This window comes from Rhipicephalus microplus, chromosome 9 (assembly GCF_043290135.1).
Source record: "Rhipicephalus microplus isolate Deutch F79 chromosome 9, USDA_Rmic, whole genome shotgun sequence".
In the NCBI taxonomy this organism is placed as follows: domain Eukaryota; kingdom Metazoa; phylum Arthropoda; class Arachnida; order Ixodida; family Ixodidae; genus Rhipicephalus; species Rhipicephalus microplus.
The window spans coordinates 31,706,699-31,729,183 of NC_134708.1; the positions used below are offsets into that span (position 1 = coordinate 31,706,699).

Genomic DNA, 22,485 nt, shown 5'->3' on the forward strand with positions numbered 1-22,485 from the left:
TCTCAACATCGGGTCTGCTCCCTTCGTCCATGTCACGACCCTGTAACGTCTGGTAGAGGTGCTGGGTATTGATCCCAGTACCTCTTGGGGTCGTGACAGTATCGACGAGGTTCTACTGTGCACATGTTGAACAATGTCGAAGGCAGTAATTCAGTGATACGTGAAGAATCTGTGTGTGTGTGTGTGTGTGTGTGTGTTATTCAGTTCAAGCTGTTATGCAAATTCGCATCATCTTAACTTTCCATGTGCTCCTGTTCTGTGCAGACCCCCAGCAGGAGGCGGCAGCCCCAAACAAGCGGCGGCGCTACTCCAAAGACAGCCATAGGTAGCAACCACCCACGGGGCCTTAGGAATGCAAAAGAACACACACCACCACGATGTACACATATGATTATGCGCGTTAGGCACACACACACAAGTTGAGAGGACACTACTGTGTGCTACTAGTGCTGCTGCTCTTCTGCTACCTGCTCTGTACCACTACTACTACCGCTGCTGCCGCTTCTTGACGTCCGCGGCGGCATCCTCGCATATTTTCCACCGGGGAGCCGTGCAAAAGAGGTCGCGCCTCACTCAACTGATATCTACTCTCAGTCTTTCTGTTTATTGTTTGTTTTTTGTTGATATTTTTCTTTTCCCTTCCCATAATCCTATTTTTCCTCCTCCTTGCTGACCACGGTCTCATTCGCTCCTACGGTGACCGTTCAGCAAAAAAATAAGTGTCCAGTCCAGAAAGGCTGCTCTCTTTGTAGACTGTTTTAGGGTTGAACATGCCACTTCTGCTGCCAACGCCGCCGTCGCCAGGCAGCACCCGTGGTACGGCCGTCGACTTCACGCCCGAACCGCGCGCTGGCAAGTAGCACAGTGGTGCAGCAGCTGATCCTTCGATCGCGGAAGTTTTTAGCTGGCTATATTTTTGTAGCAATGCGATGCCTTCTCACTGGGGCATTGAACGAAGTAGACTACACTCATTCTCCCGGCACAGCCAGAGCGCACTGTGGGTAATAAAATGTAAAGGAAAAAAAAAAGAGGATAATAGGGAACATCTGAGATTACTTAGCTTCCTGGACCGTAATCGCCAGAAGACGTTCTTAATTTAGAGCTTCTCATTAGTGCATGTACCATTGACATCAGGTTTTTTGTTTCACCAGCTAGCTCATGGCAAAACAGCTCTTACTAATTGAAAAAATTGTGAATTCTGCCCCTGCGTCTTCTTGAAGTACAAAGCCATTTTGCAGTTATAAGCCACCTTGCTTAGCCATTCCTTTTTTTTTTTTTTTACTTCTCATGAAAAAAAAAAATAGGGGTGGACTCGTACTATAAAAAAAGAATTCAAACGTCTGCAGTCCAAGAGAAAATGAAAGTGTGCTAAGATCGAAGGGGCAGTTTCAAATTAAGACTTCAACTGGGGACCTGCAAAGCAAACTGATCAATCCCTGTGACGTATCCACAGTTTTAGGAACAGAGCCACTTGGCTGTTAATGATGAGTTGCAAGCTGTGCATGTGACAAATTTTGTTAATGTGACCTGAATGTGGAACGGTCTGACCACACCAATTAGTGTCAGGTCAGCAGTGGAACTGTCTAGCTCGTTTTGGACATTAGCACTATTGTGATTTGCATGTGAGAGCTTGTCACTGCAGGCGTTTACGTTATCCAAAAACTGAACAAAGGTGCATCGTGACTTTGACCTGGCTGGAGAACTATTCTTACTGACGAGGTATAATCTGGTTCCGCTCTTGAATGCCATGGCGGCACCTTCGGAAGTGTGACGTTTTATAGCTTAAGGTTACATTATCTGGCAATTGAATGCCCTGAAGCTTCTTCCGTTGGATTTTGTGACACTATCCGAGACCCCGTGTGAGACATTTGGCGAGCCGCAGTTACCGACCAACACATGGCCATGCTGGAGAAGTTTGTTCTCTTGAAACATTACTTCATCTGGCTGCGCTATTACGGTCAGCTCGACTTGTAAAGCTGTCAGGCAGGACTGATGCCTAGCTGTGCCGAGGAGGGGAGTTTTTCGTGCTTCGACTGGGGGCGGCAAAACTCGGCGGTCGTTCGCTTATCGGCGATAGTTTGTGCAGTAATCGTGATCTTTCTCGGACTCTGTCCTGGGCGAGTGGCGGTTGGCGAGACACTAGTGACCAAGGGGCAGATGCTCTGAATGACTGTGACAGTGCTTAGGCCGGTCGCGATGCAATGCTTCATTTTAATTCACTGTGACCTCCTCCCCCCCCCACCTTCCTTACTCTTTTTTTCTCCCTCATAGTGAGACATCTGTGAAACCACAAACACACACAACCCACAAAAAGAGAGAGCTAGGGGGGAAAATATTATACATAGAAGAAAACTGGAAGATGTACTGTATATCTATGTACAGAAATGTGAATGACACTAAAGAAGGGTAGGCATGTGTTATCTCCTTGCATATATGAATTTTTTTTTGTCTTACCTTGTAATTTTTTCTCTCACTCTCTCGTCATTCGCATTTATTTTCTCGTTAGTCTCATTCACCGTTGTGTTTGTTTGCATAGGTGCGTGTGTGGCTGAAAAAAAAAATTGAGAAGAGGGCCTAGAGATGTTTTCTCAGTTATTACTTTTATGTCTTCTATGCGCTTTTGCTGCCATTGCATTGTAAATACATCATGCCATATAGACACGTGTGGTGCATTGTACAGAGTGCAGAAACTTGCAACTTGCATTCTTTTTTTTTCCATCGTGGGCGCTGCAGAACCACAGGGGGAAAGCAATGTTTGACGTGGTTCGTGTGTGCCACAGATAAGCCCCTTTGAGTTTGTTACGCATGCCCATCACATAGGAACTTTTTTTTTCTTTGTTCATACCTCTGTGACACGGTGTCTGCCTTTTTTTTTTTAGCAAACTGCTTACATATTTTTCCCCAATCCTTGTACATCATCGTTAAGTCATACGCCCAGTTTTGTTTCCACAAGAGAGAGCTTCGAGACTGGTTTTTTCATCAAAACATGCACGCACGCACCTGGCATTGAGTTTTGCTGCATTATTGTAAATAGAGAGAAAGATTCAGTGCTTATGTTATTGATGTGTATTTGCGACCTTTTCCTTCCTCCCCACTGTTTCCCGCTCTGTTGCAGAGTCAAAAGATTTGCGCCTGTATGCAATTTCCAACTTCTCTTCTTTGGCAGGTTTTGTGGGAGTCTGCATAGTTCTGCATTTCCTTTCACACTTTTCACATTTCTTGACCTTTTTTACTCTTCGTCTTCACATTCTCATCGCGTCGCGTCCATCCATGATTCACTCTCGCTCCCGCTTTTACCACAAAAAGCCATACTTCACATCATTCGCTTTCATTAGTCTTTCTTTTTTTTCTTCTCGCTAAACAGTCGGAAATGGTATTGAAGTGTCAGAAATGGTCATTTTTCGTGCCGAAAGGAAAGAGGGCCAAAGGGGGGGGAGTCAAAGCATTGCTGTCGACGGTGGGGCATGGCGGTCGGACAGATCTGTCATGTTTGTGACCGAGTCAGGTGTGACAGGCAGGTAGTCTGTCACATCTGTGGCGGTCAAACATTCGTTGCATCCGCGACACACAGGTGGGCGCACGGATTTGCTGCGGTATTGGTTGGAAGGAATGGCCCGTTAGATTTCATCCTTCATTAGAGTCGATTGGACCCACTCATTTTCAAGTCACGCATGTGTTTCCATCTTCGTTCTTTTTGTTTTGTTTTGTCGTTGATAGTCAACACTATTTAACTGCAATCGTGTTGCACAATGAACAAATTCACCAACGCTTGCGGCATAACTTTCCCTCCTCTTCCCCCTTCCCCTACTCCCACTTCAGCACCATTCAAGTCCGTTTAAATGAACTACACATTAAACGAGATAACTGCAAGTCATTGTTCTCAAATTGATCATCAGCACTGAAAGCTTTGAGAGGGGCTGCAACTTTGGAAGAAGCTGGAAGCGCAACTTTTCTTAAGTGTAACTTTGTGTTCGTTTCTGGTATTAGCGATGTTCCTTGCTGTACGATTTTAGTGGGACTTCAATCGAAATTTCAGATTTGTTTCCCGATACTTGCATTTCAGTCGCAGGCGACTGCAGTTTGGTTACCCAAGCGTTCGATTAGGCGTAGCGAGCGCCAGTTAAGATTCCCAGCTTAAAGGCGCTGCAGCAGTTGTAATGTGTGCTGTCGTACATAGGGCACAGGTGTACCTGTACTGACAGACATAATGAGCTTGAAGACGAGCTGGTTTGTTACATTGGAAGATGAAACAGTGGGCAAGGATGTTGACCCGTTCAGCCTTGCAAGGAGTGCACATAAAGAAGTGTGCCTTCCCTGCAAAGTGCGCAATTCTGAGAACAAAAAACTCGAGATAAAAAAAAAGCTACCCAGTGTAGCCATTAGCGAAAGCCTCTAGAGGAGAAGGGCGTGAAGTGCGTGGCATAAAGTGAGTAGTGGTGCGGACTTAGAAGGTTAGGTAGAATGCTGGACAAGCTTTTCATTGATGTTCTTTTTTATTCTTTCTGTTCACACTCGTTCCGGTCTCTCCCGGCCGTCTCTCTTGCAAGCCCTCGTCTCCTCAATCTTTCCTTTACTGTTTTAGCTACATGTTTGGTTTCCTGGGTGGCGACATGCAGTGTACATAGACTTTTTTGCTTTACATTTGCGTCACACCACTTTTTCTCTCTCTCTGGCTGCCCATTGTACAAAACAATTTACGGGCAAGTGATGTTCGTTCCGACGTTTGCGAGAGCTGGTACCTCCGAGTATGAAGAAAAGGCCTTATGACGATGCAAAAGATATATAGAAAAAAAAAAGCATCACTTCCCATTAGTAGTAGCAAGGGGGCAAGGCCGCCTTGGTTTTTTAGCACTGTCCTCTTTGCATAGCCCGCCTTTTTTTCCTCGTCGTCCTCTCTTTGTCCTGTTCCTGTGAGAAAAAGCTGGTTATCATCGATCGCTGGTTTCAAGAAAGCAGCACCGTAGGGTAATTTTGCGGTTTCGTTAAGTTTGCCTGCCTGCCCTCCGACTTGCGTCGTGGAGAAACTTTCTCGTTTATCCTCGCAATCGACTGATTCACTTACAGCCTGAGCCCGTTTCTTCTATTTACCGGCTATCTTGTTAACACGTAGAACAGCTCACATTTTCTGGCAAGCAAAAAAAAACATGCGATTAAGCATGTTGTCAGGCGCGTTTTCAATGGCACTGTAGTGCTAGGTGCAAAGGCATGTTCCGATTGGCCTAGCGAGACATTTTTTTTCACTGTCGGGAACCTTTGTGATGTTCAAAGACTTGCAAAGAGAAATGCATTTGAGCATTGTTACTAGGGTGCTCTCAGTACCCCTTCAGTGATAAGATGGTGATTACCATAGTATATATCGTGCTTCTGCTGAAGTCTCAATCAGTCATTAAGGATGGTTATTGATTATATATTGAAATGCGTGCAGCCACTTATGATTGGCATGCTGGCAGAACATGCTTTTGCAAGAGCTTCGAAATGAAGGACTTTTAATTTTTGGTTGCTTCTTTCTTTCTGTTTGATCGCGAGTCTGTCCACGAGCGAGTGCAAGTTGCTTCAACTCACCAGTGGGTGTATGGCATCACGAGTGCAACCTACCACAGTGTGGTGTAACACTGGGGTGTGACGAGTGTAAGACAGCTTCTGTCGAGCAGGGCTCAAGCGTGAAAAGCTATTCGTCCTAAGCCTCCCTATCTGCTGCCTCCCCCATTCCTGCCCATATATTTTAATGACACCTGTTCATTTGTTCTTACCTTCTCCTCAGCTATATATTTGTTGTTGTTGCATCATGTTTTCTCTTTTTTTTTTCCCTGTCAGAATCTTGTAACTGCCTTGTGAATATATTTGTACATTTGCTGCAACATCTCTGTATAGAAGAAAAAAAAAGAACCACAGACACTATGCCTGCAGATTGTAATGAAGAAAAAAACTTTTTATGGTTTGTTGTGAGTTTTCATACCGGTATTAAAAACTGTCACTTGAACATGCCTGTGTTTGGAGCTTTTCTCTTTTTTTTCTATTGCAGAGCTGAAGCTGCACAATGAAAAAATAGGTTTGACTGACACGACAGTGAGTGAAGATAATCGTAATATGACAACACTGCGAAGAGCTCATTAAATGAACTTTCATTTAGCACAATGAATGAAGCTAGAAAGCAGCGAGTGGAAGTCCACTGTTGTTAGGTGGTGTGGATACCTGGGGTCCTGCGGCATCCTTGACCTGCCAGCTCCGTAAGCTGGACCATGTACTTTTAGGCATAGTTTCATGCACACATTTACTAGAGTATTTTATTGTGGTTTTACTTTTTGTTTCAGATGAAAGAGTAGCTTGTTGTAAACCTCATGAGCCAATTTGAATGGTGTTCCTATAAAGTTGGTTAAAGTTAAATTCCAGTGGCAGAGTCGGAGAAAGTTTTAAAGATGATAGTCTTTCTTAAACACCTTTTGACACTAAAATTTTGGTATGTCTGTTGTCCACCCTTAACGGTGCCGGGTATTTTAAACGGCACGAGCGAATATCCCAAACTGCCGACCCCATGCGCAGCGCCCACCAATGTTGCTCACGGTTGAGCGTTCATACTTGTGCGTTTGTCAATTAAAAAGCAATTATCGTGCATACCTGAGACAGCACAACAATACGTATATATTCCGTATGTGTATGCCTTTTACTAGAAAAGGCACACCTATGTTATTCTACGGACCGTAGCGTTTATTATTCTACGGACCGTAGCGCTGACAATCCAATACCTGCACGAAAAAGGAAGTGTTTCAAACGCTTTGCTAAGACGACACAGTGATGGCACCTACCCGTCGCCTTGCGTTCTACACCTTATCACCTCTAAGACGGGTGCGCACGCCCGTCTCAAAGCCGCACGTTTTGTTGTCCAAGATATTGCTCCCGTCTCACGTGTGACACGACTTGGTGCGCTCAATCGCTTCCGTTGCACGCTTGAAGCACTCCAACGCAGCGCTTTCAGACTACCATTCACAGATTTTCTTGCGCAGAACATCAAATCAACATTTTCTCAATCTCTTCAGACGCAAGACTATCGTCTTTCAACAACATTTGCAGATTAACATGCAGATACGAGGCCAATTTTTTCTGCTCCTTTTGGAAAGCAAGCGTGTTCCAATGGCAGAACGAGAACGGGAGTCAAGTGTTTCAATGAGAGAGTCTGAGTGGATTCAGAACAGGAGTGACTCTGAGGAGCAGGAAAAGTTTCTTCGATGATAGCGGTATAGTGGGCCGGGACTCTGCATGACACACTCCCTTCTAAATGTTTCGCTTGCTTGGTGGCGCCAACGCTGTGGTGTGTTTTGCGACAGCTAGAGTCTGAAAGCTCAGATCAGATCTTGTCGCCGACACTGAAACTATTGCGTACGAGCGACAATTCTACAGAATTTGACAGCGGAATGGAATAACTTATTCTGGGCAACTCAAGGATATCCACTTTTTTCTTGCTTCTATGCTTGCTCTGGCGGCACAGATTGCATTCAAATCACGGATACGGAGGCGTTGCTTTATGCCAGAGTTGAGTGCCTGCTTACGGAGTCCATCGGTTGCCTCGACTCTGCCAGTGGAATTGACCATAAGCTGGGGCTACTGGTGATCCTTTCCTGAACTTGGTCTTGCAAAAAGACAGCTGCAGGCAACATGGAGCAGAAAGAACGGAGCTTAGGCAAATCCATCTACTACCCATCATCCTCATTGTTGGCTTAAGTGTTGTACATTGCAGCACCCATAGAAACTAGTGCCAGATTTTCTTCTGGTGTACTATTGTGGCACAATGCTTCCATGGTCAGGCCTCCCACGGAACTAATTAGTGCGTACCCTCAGAATCTTGAGTTCAAATTGCAGTGACAAGGTGCTTCATTTTCCTCATTCTAAGGTATATTTATGTAACATGTAAACAATTGATGCTCTGCACATTCCTATCCAAAGAGTTTCATGGTAAGAAAAAAAATTATAGCTTTTTTCAGACTTTGGAAATGTACTTGTTGCGATCACATACATGTAGTGGAGTATCGCTTCTGACGCTATTCTGACGCAATAGCGTCGTTGGTTGTGAGCGAAAAATCATCCATGACTGAAAAATTTACACTGATGCAAATAAAATGTGAAAAAAAAATCCGGGGTCAGAGTGGGGACCAAATCAAGCTCATTTGGGTCCGAGTGAAGATCGAACCAGGGTCGTTTGCGTGGCGGGCGGATGTTCTACCACACCGCCACGCTTCTGCTTGTGAACATTGTGAAAAGAACTTCCTCTGCTTAGAAATGAGAAAGTAGCTTTCATGCTTTACAAACACACGCGTCCTTTATACACACTTCACAATGCACCATGAAATATTGCAGTAAGAATCCGTGGTACAAGCGCCCATTTCCAGCAGGCACCTGAACATGTGATTATCGTAATGGCTTCGTGGATTAAAGCTGGTCACCCACTACAAAAGGCACACACGCTACTGCGCTCGCCTAAGGCCACGTAGTGGGTGCATAGCAAGTTCGAAAAGGTATCGTGCAGTTTTTGAAGTACTTCCTAGGAAGAGGACATGGCTCTCGTGTTCAACTACTAAAGGCCAAGCTTTAGGGTTCCCTAATTTTTTCTCTTTCCTTACAAGCGTCTTTTATATCGCGGGAACACTTCATACCACATTATGTTCTGCGCCATCTATAGAGTTTCACAGGTGAATTGTAAACAATGCCAGTGTAAGGTAATTTCAGAATCAGCACAGAGCAACTATCACACCTACAGCCATAGTATCCTTGACTGTCAATAAACACTCATCGAATTCATTGCTGTTAGCATTTGGTGATATCTGTAAAAAAACTTTCTCGCACTTCTCACCATGTGGTAACCAGATCATTTTCTTCGCCTGTGATCAGCCAACTCATTCTAGCGTCTCTTGTTCCAATGCTCCTCCTAATATTGCCTAATGAAAGCGAGCTTAGAAAAAAAAAATGTGAATTCATGTCTCACGACAGTCAAAGTGCGTCATTACCACACTGCGATACGCAACTGGTAACGTTCACTGCAAGCATCCCGGATTCTGCATCGAACAGCCTATTTGATTCAGCTTTCATGGCATCACTAGCTTTGTAAATAATGATATCTACAAGGCCAACCGATGAAAAGACCTGTTCGAATAGTGTGCATGGCAAAAATCAGGTGGCGTAAAGAAATGTGAAGGATTCTGCAAGATGGCATAGCGACATGAGAACAGCTCTCTGAAGCTTCACTTGGAAAAAAGATAAAATTAATAAAACTAACAAGAATAAGTAAATCGTTGAGTCTACGAGTGGAATGACACTAGTTCAAATTTTTATGGCCGTAATGCAGACATCTGCTTCAGCACTCTATCTGTTGTTTTGTTCCGTGCACAACACTTTTGTAGTTGTTGACTGCAAAAGTATATCAAATTTAGATATCCGAATAATAATATAGTGGAGCAAGAGACAGAAAAAGACAGTCAACAGATTAGAGAAAAAAACCAGAATACAGCTGGCTGGAAAGTAAGATTCCGATAAGAAAACGAAAAAAATGCGCAACAGCTAGTCTATAATTGCACTAGGACGCTACTGCACTTTACTGCTTATGCATTGTGTGACTTATGTCAATTGATGATGCTGTTCTGCTTTGTAGCTTTCCATCTTCACTGCACTTGTTCGATGCCACGTACGCATGGAAATCGGCAAGCGCAGCGCACACTACAGTTCTCACGCAGTCGAACACAATTTTGGGCCAAGTAAGCAGGCATAGTCAGAAAATGTCTTCAGGGAAGGTGGTTGCGATGTTCCAACTAATAAAGTGAAGCTTCAGGCTAGTTGGTTTTGCACGACGAAGTGTAACCAAACTAATCTTTATCCCTTTGAAATGCAGTTTACACATATGTGGACACAGCTTCTTTTCGGCAGTTCCTTGGACTAGTGGCCAATAAAGTGCAATTTGCTGAAGTGTAGCATATGATACTGCCAACCACTTTGATAAAGGCTCTACCGTGTTCGACGAACATGTCACAATCAATGACCAACCTCAAAAGTATTTTTCTTTGTTCTATATGAATATAACCAAAGACCAATTAGGCACGCATATTAAACCCAGTTTTATTCCTTCTATGTAAGAGTGTAACCCGATTGACAGCAGAATAATTAAACTTAAATGCATGCTTATAAGCACAAAAACTTTCACTAATGAGTGTTTCTGAATTATGTTGTCCGAAATTTGACACACTAGTGCAGTCTATCATAATTCACGCCTGAAGCGGTAATGTATGCTCGTACGTGTGCTTAATGCAGATGGGAAATTGAAAAAACCTGGAGAAAAGTTTAACATAAGTTCTCACAAACGGTCTGGCATGAAGATTTTATTATTATCTACACCACACTGCCCCCGCTGGCTGGAATCGACGGCAGCATCCCCGCACACCCTGCAAAATGAATAGAAAGATACTGTAAAAAGAAGGCAACATCTAAACCTATCAAACTACTATAACGATGTCACATTTAACATAAAAGCGTCTTTGTCATGTTGAAAATTTACTGTTCATCAAAATACTCTTATTCACTAAAAGCAAACAACTGTAGTACATTCTATAGGGAAGCCTTACAGCAGCAATTATCAGAAATCTAGCACACTATAGTTAAACCCCAATTTATTCAATGTAATTTGATAAAATTAGAAATCCATGAAAAAATCACTTTAACCAAGCTTGTGTCGAGAGCAAAATAGGTAGCTGCAGCTTCTCCAGGTTTACTGTAGGAAGAAAACTAGTTGAGTGAACTTCGTGTTCTTTCATGACTGACCCCCCCCCCCCCCCCCTCCTGACACAAAACTTTTGAATGCTGCCTCACTCACCATCACTAGTAACGGTTCAGCACACCAAGCTCCATCATTTTCTCAGCCTCAGCTTCTCCATCGTAGTTCCTAGGAAAGTAACGATGTAAAGTATTAAAACTTGGAGGATTTTTGAGCTTCGTCTTCGAGAGTAAGACACAGTAGGCAAATGGGCGTCATGCATTTCGCCTTCTCAAATGCTAGCCTGGCTTTGGTTCCATGTGCATGCCTCAGCTATGCCATAAGGAAACGAACCGACTATGCATGTAGCACTGACAGTTTTGAAGTATCCTAGAACACCTAGTACAAGTACAGTTGCTAAGCACCCACGACGCCATAATTCTTCCCTTGCAAGTCAGCAAAGGGCCCTAATGTGTATAAGCAAGGCGACGTACAAACCTACGCAGCTGTTCACTTTATGCTTTTGCTGCCCGTGATGATTAAATACGTATGAGCAGTTTGTGAGAGGTAGCCCTTCAAAACACCCACTCAACATGCAATTCACTAGTTATGATGCCTGACACGATTCTATGCTTCTGCCATGCAATGTAACATGCAATAAGGAGACTCCCTTCACTATACAACATTAACATATAAAGTTTATTTCAGAAGCAGTTTTAAGAATTAGCGGGCTCTGTAGTAGAACACCTGCTTCCCTCATTATATTTGCATCTTTTTAAATTTTTCAGTCACGGCCAAAATGATAATCTTTTACTAATGATGTCACCAACACTGACATTCACATTCCTGTGAAATGAGCTCTTTCACGGCATCATGTTGAAAGGAAAGCAACGATTTGTAAGAAGTGCCGATAAGCTCGTAAACACTATGAGCATGGAACACTGTGGACTCCTCCGCAGGAGAACCAATAGTTTGGGTTTTATGTTCCAAAACCACGATATGATTATTAGGGATGGCATAGTGGAGGGCTTAGGGAATTTGGATCATCTGATGTTCCATAATGTACACCTAAAGCTAAGTCCATGGGCTTCAAGCATTCTCACCCTCATTGAATGCAACTGTGATTCTATTTTGCAATCTGAGGTCAGCTATGCAGGGGCCCTCAAATTGTCCAATGCCTCGTGTAGCAACTGCCGAGAGTACATTGGCAAATACACTGCCCTCCAATTTCAGGAGTTCTTTCTTAATTGCACTAGTGTCATGTTCAGCCTTTATCAAGAGGCACGGTGAAAGGAAGTTTCCTGTAACACAAGCACAACTAGAGCGCAGACTACACACAAGTAAAAGCGAATGTCAGAGACAAGTGCTCCTTCCTGTATATTAACTAATGTCTTAGTCACATGCAGGTGTGGCTCCTGTTTTGAGGGATGCATTTCGAAGGACCATCGTACATCTGAATTGTGTCCTAAACTGGCTTCCACCGCTTGCTGTAGTCTCAAGTATTCTGATGCTACACCCCAAATGCAGATACGTATGACCACTAGATTCCCCCTAGCAGTGACCAATAAAGGTGTCTCGGCCTAACAACCATTTTGTTGAACTTTTCTGCAAGTACCACCGTGGAGAAAGGTACAGCCAGACGACAGGAAACTGTAAAAGAGTAGGCGTACTTGTAGAATTCCGCGTAGCGCTGCTTTCGCGGGTTGGCCACGATGAACCGCCACGCGACTCCACCGGCTGCCGCCAGGGTCAGGGCAATCGTGATGTGCTTCCGAAGGTAGCTCTTCAGGAGACCGTGAAACTGTGGTCGTGCCAGCTGAGACGACATGATGCCACACGCTGAGAATAAAAATTAAAGAGAGGTTATATATATTTCTTTAAACAAAGCAAAATCCATGCATGACAAGATATCACGAGACTGCTTTTACGATACGAGCAATTCAGAGAGGTCTGTACGAATTCACACTTGTTTTCCCCTTCAGTAGCCGGCCCACCCGACACCACCACCACCCAAAGGCCTTGATCCCATATTTTGCTCGCACAGACCTACTGAAGTATTCGTACTTTCCAAGAACCATATGTGAATGGAACTGTCTTACTAATACATGTGATGAATGAACTAACCTACCAAACAACCTTCTTCGCCCTTTATTGTTTCGTTTCGCAATTATTTTATTTGTATGTGTATTACCACCCTGCTTGGACCTCGAGTCTGCAGTATTCAATAAATAAATAAAATAACGCAAAGAACGAAGAGAGAGCGCTTTTTTTTTTTGTCAGGTCTTCTTTTCAAGTGTCTTCGCTTTCCGCGATTGAGGTGCGAATTCTTCATCCTCGTCTGTTTTCCTTCATTATGCTGCTGGTGCGATGGTCATAGTGCTCGTCGAACACCAAGCAGCGGAAATTAACCCGACCTCTCCACTACTGCGGCTCTACTCGACAGGCTCGCTTTGAGACGTTAAACGCCACAAACAAACCACAATTTACACCTTAATAATTACGCTTACATCATAATAGAAAGCCGTCCGTCTGGCGGGGCCTATAGGCCCCGCCAGACGGACGGCACAAACTAACAGTGAGGCCTTCACTGCACGGTACTTTCGTATGGTTGTGCCCAACAAGAATCCGGGACCCATTGATCAAAATTCCTTCTCGTTCAGTCTTTCGGCAAAGCGTCTCCGCACACACAGTTCTGCCGCCGCAACCTTAAAGTCGTCAAGCCATATCACTGTTCGTGCTCATTTTCATTCACTGCACACATCGGGTATCGCACTGATTACTGCACGAAACGAAAACCATTCAATGCAAGCACGTTGCTGACCTTCAAGGAGTCACACCTTTAGGACCCAACGTGCACATAAAATGAGACGTAATCGGACAGGGTTAGGCTACGACGCAACAGTTCAATGTTGCGGCGGGTCATCGAGAAATAAGCTAATCGATTATTTACCCTGAGCAACGAGTTCCGAGCAGAGACGTGCAAACGGGTCGAAGACGAAACACCCCCGGCAAATGGCTTCCTAGTCAGCACCAACGTCAGGACCGCAGACTTGTTCTTTTTTTATTTAATTTTGTTTAACTTTGTTTTTCATAAACAATTATAATAATTTATTGTACTTTTAATCGTTTTATTTTTCGCAACTTTGTATGAAAGCATAGTTTTTTGTTTCGAAAATTGTTTTGGTGCGGCGCTTGTGTCGGCCGGCAAGAGCATCATTTTGGAAACGAAACTAACTGGAGTGCGGCAGAAGTTTGGTCAGGTTTCGTTCAGCTCTTTGCCAAAAGCCAATTTGACAGCTGGTTCCTTGACCATTAAATGATTTAATTACTGTAACATATACCCGCTGTGAGTCTTATACGTCTAATACACTCTTCTTGCATGCGTTTTGGTACACGCCTGTCTCTCGTCCAGACGTCAGCTACAATTGGTTTGGGCTACCAATTGAGGTACGTATACGACGAGGGTTTCGCGTTCTCAACTCCAAAGTATGGTATGTGCTTTTTCAAGCCACCTCAGTCAGGTATAAAACACAGCGTCGTGTTTTATAGCAAAAAACAACCGGGAAAGAAGAGCATGCAAGTACGTGACAGACGACAGGGGGAAAAAAGGGGGGGGGGGGGTGAAGCGGCCGCGCTAGCAGTGCATTGAGCGAGATAAGCAAAAGAAATCATCCATTGTTGGATCAGAATTTGCAAGTTTGCTTACGCAAGGTTCGTTCTAACAGTGTACGTCTCGTCTGGGATGTAAGAAACCCAGACAACGCTCCGACAACCTGAGGTTGTCCTGAGGATGACCTACACCGTACGAAAGTATGACCTGAGGAAGCCCTCAAATGAACCTCAAGTGGTCCTAAACCAGTCCGTTTGTCCGGCCTCAGATCGTCCTCAGGGCATCCAGAAAAGAGCACATTATGATGAGTCTAGTACTTTTTGAGGACGAAGCATACAAGACCTAGGCACTCATCAGACCTTACGAAAAGTTGCTCTAATTCTTCTTTTGGAGCGCTGAAATGACAACTGATCAATCAAAAGTGCCTGAACATGCACACTCTTTAAAGCACTGCCTGTGAGGTTTCAGTAACAATTTCTTCAAGTATAGCAATAAAAACAGCAATGCACAGAAAACATGTTTATTTTCAGGAATGAAACTTGGCAGTTTTCACTAGATGAGACTTCTTGCCCTGTGCCTTCAGAGGTCTTCATCCGATGGGCTTGACAACGCGACACTTTGAAGACATTCTGTAGTAATAGAAAGCAGCATATCTTGAAGCACAAGTGAATTTAGAGTATCAATAAGAATATTAAGACAATAACAGCATGCCAGATTTGAAAGCATAAAATGAAAATTATATTACCATAATGTGCAGGTACGAACTAGCCATTATATAATGGTGAAAATGATTTATATAGTTCATGCTTGCATACACATCAAAATTCGAGTAAGGCAAGAAAATTATTTAAACTATAACAGCAAAAGTATCATATGTTATGATAGCTTCAACAGCACAGATAATAAAACTCACCCTCATGGTGAGTGCGAGAAGTTCTTAAGCGCTGCTTCTGGAGCTTTTCCCCAGCATGCCGAAGCCACACTTTAATCACACACTCGATGTCATTTTTTTTTGTTTCCGGAAAATTTCGCCTCACGGCCTCTGAAAAAGTACAAAGTTCATAAAACAGGAATTACACAAACATAATACATTAATATAATGCTACATAGGTTGTTTGAAGAAGTACGGCAAAAACACTTTGTAACGTACAGGCAAAAACACTTTGTATTCCCCAAACAATGAATATAAAGGTAGTCTGCATCACAATAGGTGCCGATCTAAGGAAGCTCTAATGTTACTTACCAAAAGGTATGCTTCTAGTGCTAGGGGAATTGGAAGGTGTGTGTCTACTGGTAGGAGAATTCCTGATGACATTTTGCCCCTCATTATATCCTGCTCTCTGAGCAGGCATAGATGATGTTGAGGGAAAGCCTAAGCCAGGCTCGTGGCAATTATTGGGTGCAGTCCCTGCAGAAGCATAGATGAGCCTTTTAAGCTGCACAATTCTAAAAACAGCCCCTGAGCATTTTATCAAAAATACCGTCTTACATGAAGCCCCTTGCTGACTGCTGTAATGCTGCTGAAATGGTGGCCCTTCAAGATTGTCTGCATAAAAAAGAAAAGGGACAAGAATCAGAGTGATGGGACAGTTATTTTGGCCAGTTACGCGAAGCTCCCACCATCTTTCCATCAACACTTGCTGCAAAGCTTTAGTTGCAAAGTGATGCAAAGCTTTAGTTGTTCCAGAGTTTAGAAGGCTGGAACTACATTTACACTTGACACACCAACTACAGTTAGTAAGTTGCTCCAAAACTGAAAAGAAGCATCCATGCCATTTAGCTCTACCATAGCTTTAGACTAAACATATTGCTTAGCATATGGAAAACTTGGTGCCTAAAGTAAAATAACAACTTGCATACATAACACACAATAAATATGAAGGTAGACTTCACACGTAAAGTGACACCCATGGAAGGCAGCTTTTGTATCACTTACCCAGAGGTCTGCAGTTGTTGCTGTATGAACCTCTGTAAACATTTTGACCCTCAGGTGATGCCATTCTCGGTGAAGGGGCTCTTTGTGATGGCCTAATGCCTGCTGGTGAACTGGAGTCGAACGCAGGCACTTCACTGATATTGGATCTAGTCACTGCAGAAACATAAGTGAAGCTTTGAAATGTAATTCTACACATGCACTTTGAGCTGTTCATCAAACATAGTCTTACATAAAGCCCCTTCCTGGCCTGTGGTGCGATGCTGCTGCAGTGGTTGCCGCCCTGCCTTGTCTGCATACCCTGTTAGAAAACAGAGGCAAGAAAAAATCAGCGGGTAATGGGACAGTAGAATAGTCATGTGAAGATTAGACAAATTTTCCATTGTTTCTTCATGGCTCCTGAAAACCTGCAAACCTTGCATGAAATCAGCTCCGTCTACAACATAATCAAAGTTACAAATCTGTGCAGTGAGAATGATATAAAAAATGAATTTCAAGCGCTAGCATCACTCTGTCGTGGAATACTCAACACCAAGCAAAGGGCAAGTGTCCAAATTCGATACGACCCTGGGTATTTCTCTTCTCAGTTTTAATTTTTTGTGTCTATCAGTTACTTTTTCATGTCCATCAGGCCACTGATGGCCATGGCGACCCCACTCAATGCAAGAACGGGTGTTCAAGAGCTGCTCTAAAACTGATGTGCATGGTTTACGTACAATATCCCCTTTGGCAAAAACTCTTGGTTGGAAGCGAGTACTTAAATGCGTGCTGACATTCTCAGTTATCGCAGGTCAGAAGCATGTCATATGCTATTTGACATGACATTTTGGAAAGGAAAATGAAAAGTAAATAGAGGTTAACATGGAGTTATTAACCAGTTTGCCACCCTGCATAGGGGTGTAGAAAAAGGGGTTGTAAAGAGGAGAGATAAATAAAATAGCAAGAAAAAAAAACAGGATTTTATCCCAGAAGCATATCACCTTCATGTTCCAATGACCGTGGCTGGGTGGGCAGTGGCCGATTCTCTAAATTTCTTGGTCGCTTGTGTTTTCTCCCTAAGAAAGCAAGCCAGAATCAGCATTTCACAGCCCTAAAGCCAGATAACCCAGTGTTACTTTTGGCGGTAGATAACAGAAAACAGTGTGAGCAATTCCGTGGGGCTATCATTGTAAAATAGGCATTGCAGGATGTAAAAAGATTCAATACTATTAAAAAACATAAGTACAAGCAGTTCACTTTACGTAAAGTTCAAAAATGGTGTTATACGTCTTATCATTGAAGCTGGAGGTGATGGTGCCCCTTCATCATCTTCAGACTCATAGGATCTCTTATTTTTTTTTCTTCTGCCTTTCCCAAGTTCTGCCTCGCCGTCCAAGTTGGATCCATTTTCTACCCTTGGCAGATTTGCCCGTGCTTCGGCATATGTATCTGCAGAAAGAAGGGCAACAACTACTAATTAAATGATAAGCATGATCATTTCTCAGATCTGTCACACATAACAAGTAGAACTCCAATTCCTTTGCATAAGTCATTACCAAGCAGGTACTAAGAGTCACCCATGATATTAAAATGGATCATTTAAATTTTGCTGCAATGACAGCTGACATGCAAGTATTCACAAAATATGAGATACTTGATTTCGCATAATTGTTCTTTTTTTCCTGATATTCTCGAAGCTATCTTCTGATATTCTTCGAAGCCATCTTCTGATATCTTTTCCTGATATTCTCGAACCCATCTAAACTTTTAAGAAGTTACTTTGATCTAAAGTGGCAATTAGAGTTACAATGCTGAAATTGCAGTTTATTACATACCTTTTACTTCATTGCTGACCAAATCGCTGAAAAACGTGCAGTAAAACAGCATAAATAAGGAATAATTTACCAAATTCTCGGACAACAGTGCAAGGCACTTCTATCCAGTCAGCCCCTGGAGTCGCTTTCGCCTTCAACAAACTATGTACATATTTAGTTTGTCGAGGCCACAGGCAGCCGTCGCCTTTCAGCCAACTTTTGAGGATGATCCCAGATGTATCATCCTCTTCTGGGAAGAGAACGACAACGTATTGACCTTGCAAAAGAAAGAGAAGCCAAATTCAAATTCTGTATACATTCTGACACAGTTGTGAAAGTTTATTACATGTGCACTGTAGCATGCAAAAGAGGGAAAACAATGCTTTTCCTTTTCAAATACACTTTCAGGCATTTCTGTGAGATGTTCTTCAGAGGCCAATACCGCAGACTAGAAGGCTGAGACACTGAGTAAATTCCCAGTATGGAGGAAGGGCATGGCAGAGAATAAAAATCTTCACACTTGAGGAACTTCCTTCCAATTATGCATGGCTCACCGCACGGGAGATGAGCAAAATTGTCAATAACGACGATTGACCCATCACTTAGCCTACAGCACCCATTTCTCTTTTCAGCTCTAAGAATGACATTGCCAGGCAATGTTACTTTTTTAAACTCGGGGCCTCGGCATGGAGCAACAAGTGGCCCGTCAGCATGCTCTGCAGCAAATACGACATGGCTTTCAGTTTTCTTATGCCTCAGAGGACGGTGTGCCTGCTCAGCAAGCCTGTTGCAAAGTTGCTCCAAGGGAAGGTCTGGCTTTCTCAGCATTCTCTTTAACGAGGACATATGGTTTTCAAATGGGAAGGCACTCCATGAGTCCAAGGGGCCAAGGTGTGTAACATCATCTGCCAAATGACACAGGCCATGCACATTGTGTGAAACATGCTCTTTGCCATAAATGCTTATGAATGTCCGGATAAAAAACTTGAGCATGTTTCCGGCATACTCTATCTCACTTGCAGGTGCAGCTGGTGTGGAAAGAACAGAGATCCCCACATGTAAAGCTAAGAAGTTCTTGTACATGTGTGCAGGAATCAGTGATGACAAAACAACGGGTCCTCCATATAAAAGAAAAAAGCGAAACTCAGTCGCTTTCCACCGATCAAGTTCAGCAATGCTCCTCGGCTTTCGGCTAAAATCACATGGAACACACCGTGCAATTTGAGAATTTTTTTCCGACATCTCAAGACGCACTTTGCTTCCAAGTCTGGTCACTTTTGGGCCACGTACCCACAGTGTCAAGAGCTTGTTCATGACACCCAAGCACACAAGGTGCATGTAATCTAATGGTATATCTTTCACTAGGTCAAAAGGAAGTTCCTCAAGAATACTTTCGCCTGTGTGATGCTCCTCCTGGACTTTTAAGCGAAAGCTGTCATCTGTTCGCTTGCGAGCATTGACGTTTGGGAAGCACACCCTGCCCTCACAGTAGACACCTTTTACGTCACATTTGGTGCAGCTGTAATAGCCTGTGTGGCTTCTGACATATAATACAAATGCCTTTGCTGGTGCATCACATATGAGGGCATACAAGCTAACAGGAATTGCAGTTTCTCCAATGGTAATCCCTGTTGTGATAGCAGCATTTATGTCACAAACAAATGGTCGCAAAAAATCATTCGCGTTGTTGGGCTTGCTGCTTCCGAAAAAAACACCCACTATAAATGGTGCTTTGTCCTCCAAATTACTTATGCGTCCCAGTATGCACCAAAATTGGCCCCGTGAACTTTTTGAAACCGGCAGACCGTCAATGTTGAAGCTAAGCTTCAAAATTCTTGGTAGTTCTGCACAATCTTGCAGCACTCGCTGTAGGCCTGCACTGAGGCCGAAATGATGGTATTTCCCGCCGGCCAGCTGCAACACTTCCAGGCACTTCTTGGGCGTCTGTAACAATGCCCTTGCAGTTGAAGGGAGCGCGCTGAAGCATTCGTGGGACTGTAGTACTCTCAAGAGCGATGTAACTGAAGTGTGCGATGCGCGAGATTGTAAGGCCCACGCTTGCAGTCTCTCACGAAAGGCCAGCAAGCTGTCCACACTGCCGCGTTCACAAACTTGCTCTTCGTTACTCCCAGTCGGTGCCAATTCGAAAGAATCCCTCTGCCTCACCTGCGAGGTCGCCGAAGTCGAAGCCGCAGCGCTGCTGTCATGGAAGGCACGCCGTTCGAAGTCTGTGTGATCGTGAGGCACAGAAACACTGCAGCCGCTGGGGTAGCACGCGTCGCCAGAAATCAAAACGTGTCCTTGGGGCACATCCGTTTCTGGAACGATCGAGGAGTGTGCCGAAGGCCGTTCTCTGTCATGAACACAAAGGCGACGATGGCCGTCTTCGAGGTCGACCGCACAAGCCTCGGAGGGCAAGTCGCTCTCTCTTTCGGCGTTGCGGGAATCTCGGTCAACGTACCGCGTGTCATTTATGACATCGGCCTCACTGTCAATAAGCTGAAAACTAGCATTGACGCGCCGATTAATTTCACGCCGAAATTTGCGATCCGCGCTCTCAGCCATCTTGAACAGCACAGAGCACAGTAGAATGGTGGCTAGACCAAAGAACACCCACCACCAGAACACGTTGTTAGGCTAGTCAGTTGGTTTGTACATACATACATGAATAAGCAGTAAAGATATACAGCGCGAGGCTGAAAATCAACTGTCCTCTCTTTTTTTATTTATTTACCTTTGCGGCTTACAACTTCAATATGAAAATTTAACAGAAGACACTCACCTGGCATGCTTACGATTCTTTGAGGGCTTCTGCGAGAAGCTTCCTCTATGGCGAGAAGTGTTGTATTGGAATGTTGACTCGACCAATGACTCGACTTGACTTACTGCAGGCCCATAATGATGATGATGATAGTTGCGTCACTTTAAAATGGGTAAACAGTGTCGTAGACATCCAGATTTAAAAGCACCTTGACTGCGCATGGTGACCGCATTAAGGTACTGCTTTTTTTTTGTTAGCACCACCACAACTTCAGTCGCCCATTCGTTTTCCCACAGCGTTCTAGTTCCAATGCTGCTCTATTCACGATAACCTAGGCCAGCCCAGTCGTCAGCATGGTCAGTTGTCGTCTGCTCGATGGGACCGTGCGGCATTGCAACACTGGACACTCGAGAATAACGTGCTCGCTATTCACAGTTTTCACGCCTGCATTCATTTTGGAGCCGACACCGTTTATACTCGCACCAAACTTGGTCTGCCGCACGTGCGTTCATTGGGGAAACGGGTCAGACCACAGTCAGTGCGATATAATTCCGTATGCACGTCGGCGGTAGATCACGACCAACGAAAACGTGCAGGCAGAAAGTTTGGCCTACGATCACTTACAAAGTAAATAAATAAATAATAAATAAAAGAACACGTCTTTCTCGTGTTGGCTTGAAGTGCTTCCTCGTGTAACTATCTCATTTTAATGATCGAGAAGTACTTTACTATTATGACTCGAAAGTAGGCATACGAAATCCCGTGGACTTATTCGTTAACAGCCAGAAAATTAACCAAACACGAATTGCGAAAGCTGCATGCACCTACGAAACATGCATATCCTCAAAACGTCCTCGAGCAGACGATATCAGGACAATTCTTCGTCCTTAAAAAGGTCTCAAAGGGGCATTTTGGGGATAATCCTGCAAGTGTCGACTAGAGGACCAAATGAGGACGTCCTGAAACTGCCGAGGACGTTTGTACCATATGAGGACGACCTCAGGTCGTCGAGTGTTGTCTGGGAAGGCGTCATCTAAATGGTGTGTATATGAACGCAATTTTGATGAGAATGAACATAGGGAACCAAGAAAAAATATAACTGACGCGTTTTGTTGTAATTGTGATTATAAAAAAAAAGCCAGGCCTGTGCGCAACGCGTAGAACAGTAAAAGCTGGAAGAGCGGCCTTTCATAGCCTTTTTCTAAACACTCTTTGGGTAACTGCTAAAAGAACCTTTGCTGGGTACCCGCTACGCCATACATAATCATTTTTGTGTAGTAGGCCGGAATTCACTGTGCTATCATTCGTCATTCTTCGGAGAAGCGTGGCATCCGCTACACACTTGCAAGTAATTTTGTGCATTTTTTTTAATGCAGTGGCTTACGACGACGAAGAATTATTGTGCCCGTATTAACTGTAGCGCATACCCACTTGTCTTGTCTTGTCTCCTAGGAGATCTTGGTATGAGCCAAGATCTCCTAGGAGACAAGACAAGACAAGGCGATCAAGAACAAGCTTGTAATGGGTTGCAGCATTGGACGACCTGCTCGTTACGCAATTCGCATTGTGCGACGCCTGGTACGTTGTGCCTTTGCTGATATAAAACGCCTTATTACACTTATGCTAACGCGATCCCTTTCCCAGCATCAACACTCTAAA

General features: G+C 43.9%; 3 protein-coding genes across 3 annotated transcripts in view; 1 reads left to right on the plus strand and 2 right to left on the minus strand.

Moving 5' to 3' along the window:
• LOC119163675 (uncharacterized) overlaps positions 1 to 5,980 on the plus strand; it is a 64,064-nt gene extending 58,084 nt beyond the window's left edge. Inside the window, exon 10 of the mRNA XM_037415729.2 lies at positions 265 to 5,980. Coding sequence (XP_037271626.2) covers positions 265 to 329 — 65 coding nt within the window. The 3' untranslated portion in view covers positions 330 to 5,980. The remainder of the gene's footprint in view (positions 1 to 264) is intronic.
• Positions 5,981 to 10,338: 4,358 nt separating this feature from the next.
• On the minus strand, positions 10,339 to 13,804 carry LOC142771654 (cytochrome c oxidase subunit 6C-like). Its single transcript, XM_075873422.1, has 4 exons — positions 13,680 to 13,804; positions 12,400 to 12,568; positions 10,850 to 10,918; positions 10,339 to 10,421 (listed from the first exon to the last, which is right to left on the minus strand). The coding sequence occupies exons 2-3, from the start codon at positions 12,555 to 12,557 to the stop codon at positions 10,855 to 10,857; spliced, it is 222 nt and encodes a 73-aa protein (XP_075729537.1). The 5' UTR covers positions 12,558 to 12,568; positions 13,680 to 13,804; the 3' UTR covers positions 10,339 to 10,421; positions 10,850 to 10,854.
• Positions 13,805 to 14,843: 1,039 nt separating this feature from the next.
• Positions 14,844 to 20,994, minus strand: LOC142771655 (uncharacterized). Its single transcript, XM_075873423.1, has 10 exons — positions 20,848 to 20,994; positions 18,157 to 18,342; positions 17,539 to 17,700; positions 17,253 to 17,327; positions 16,505 to 16,573; positions 16,276 to 16,428; positions 15,829 to 15,885; positions 15,583 to 15,747; positions 15,253 to 15,381; positions 14,844 to 14,968 (listed from the first exon to the last, which is right to left on the minus strand). Exons 1-10 carry the CDS (start codon positions 20,852 to 20,854, stop codon positions 14,919 to 14,921), a joined length of 1,053 nt encoding a protein of 350 aa, XP_075729538.1. The 5' UTR covers positions 20,855 to 20,994; the 3' UTR covers positions 14,844 to 14,918.
• Between the last annotated feature and the right edge of the window lie 1,491 nt (positions 20,995 to 22,485).

Excerpts from the sequence above, each read along its gene's own strand:
- LOC142771654 (XM_075873422.1), bottom strand. The coding sequence starts at position 12,557 with ATGTCGTCTCAGCTGGCACGACCACAGTTTCACGGTCTCCTGAAGAGC. Across the intron at positions 10,919-12,399 it reads CGCTACGCGGAATTCTACAA|GAACTACGATGGAGAAGCTG; the intron begins GTACGCCTACTC and ends TTACTTTCCTAG.
- LOC142771655 (XM_075873423.1), bottom strand. Across the intron at positions 17,701-18,156 it reads CACTGTTGTCCGAGAATTTG|ATACATATGCCGAAGCACGG; the intron begins GTAAATTATTCC and ends TTCTTTCTGCAG. Across the intron at positions 14,969-15,252 it reads TTCTCGCACTCACCATGAGG|AATGTCTTCAAAGTGTCGCG; the intron begins GTGAGTTTTATT and ends CTATTACTACAG.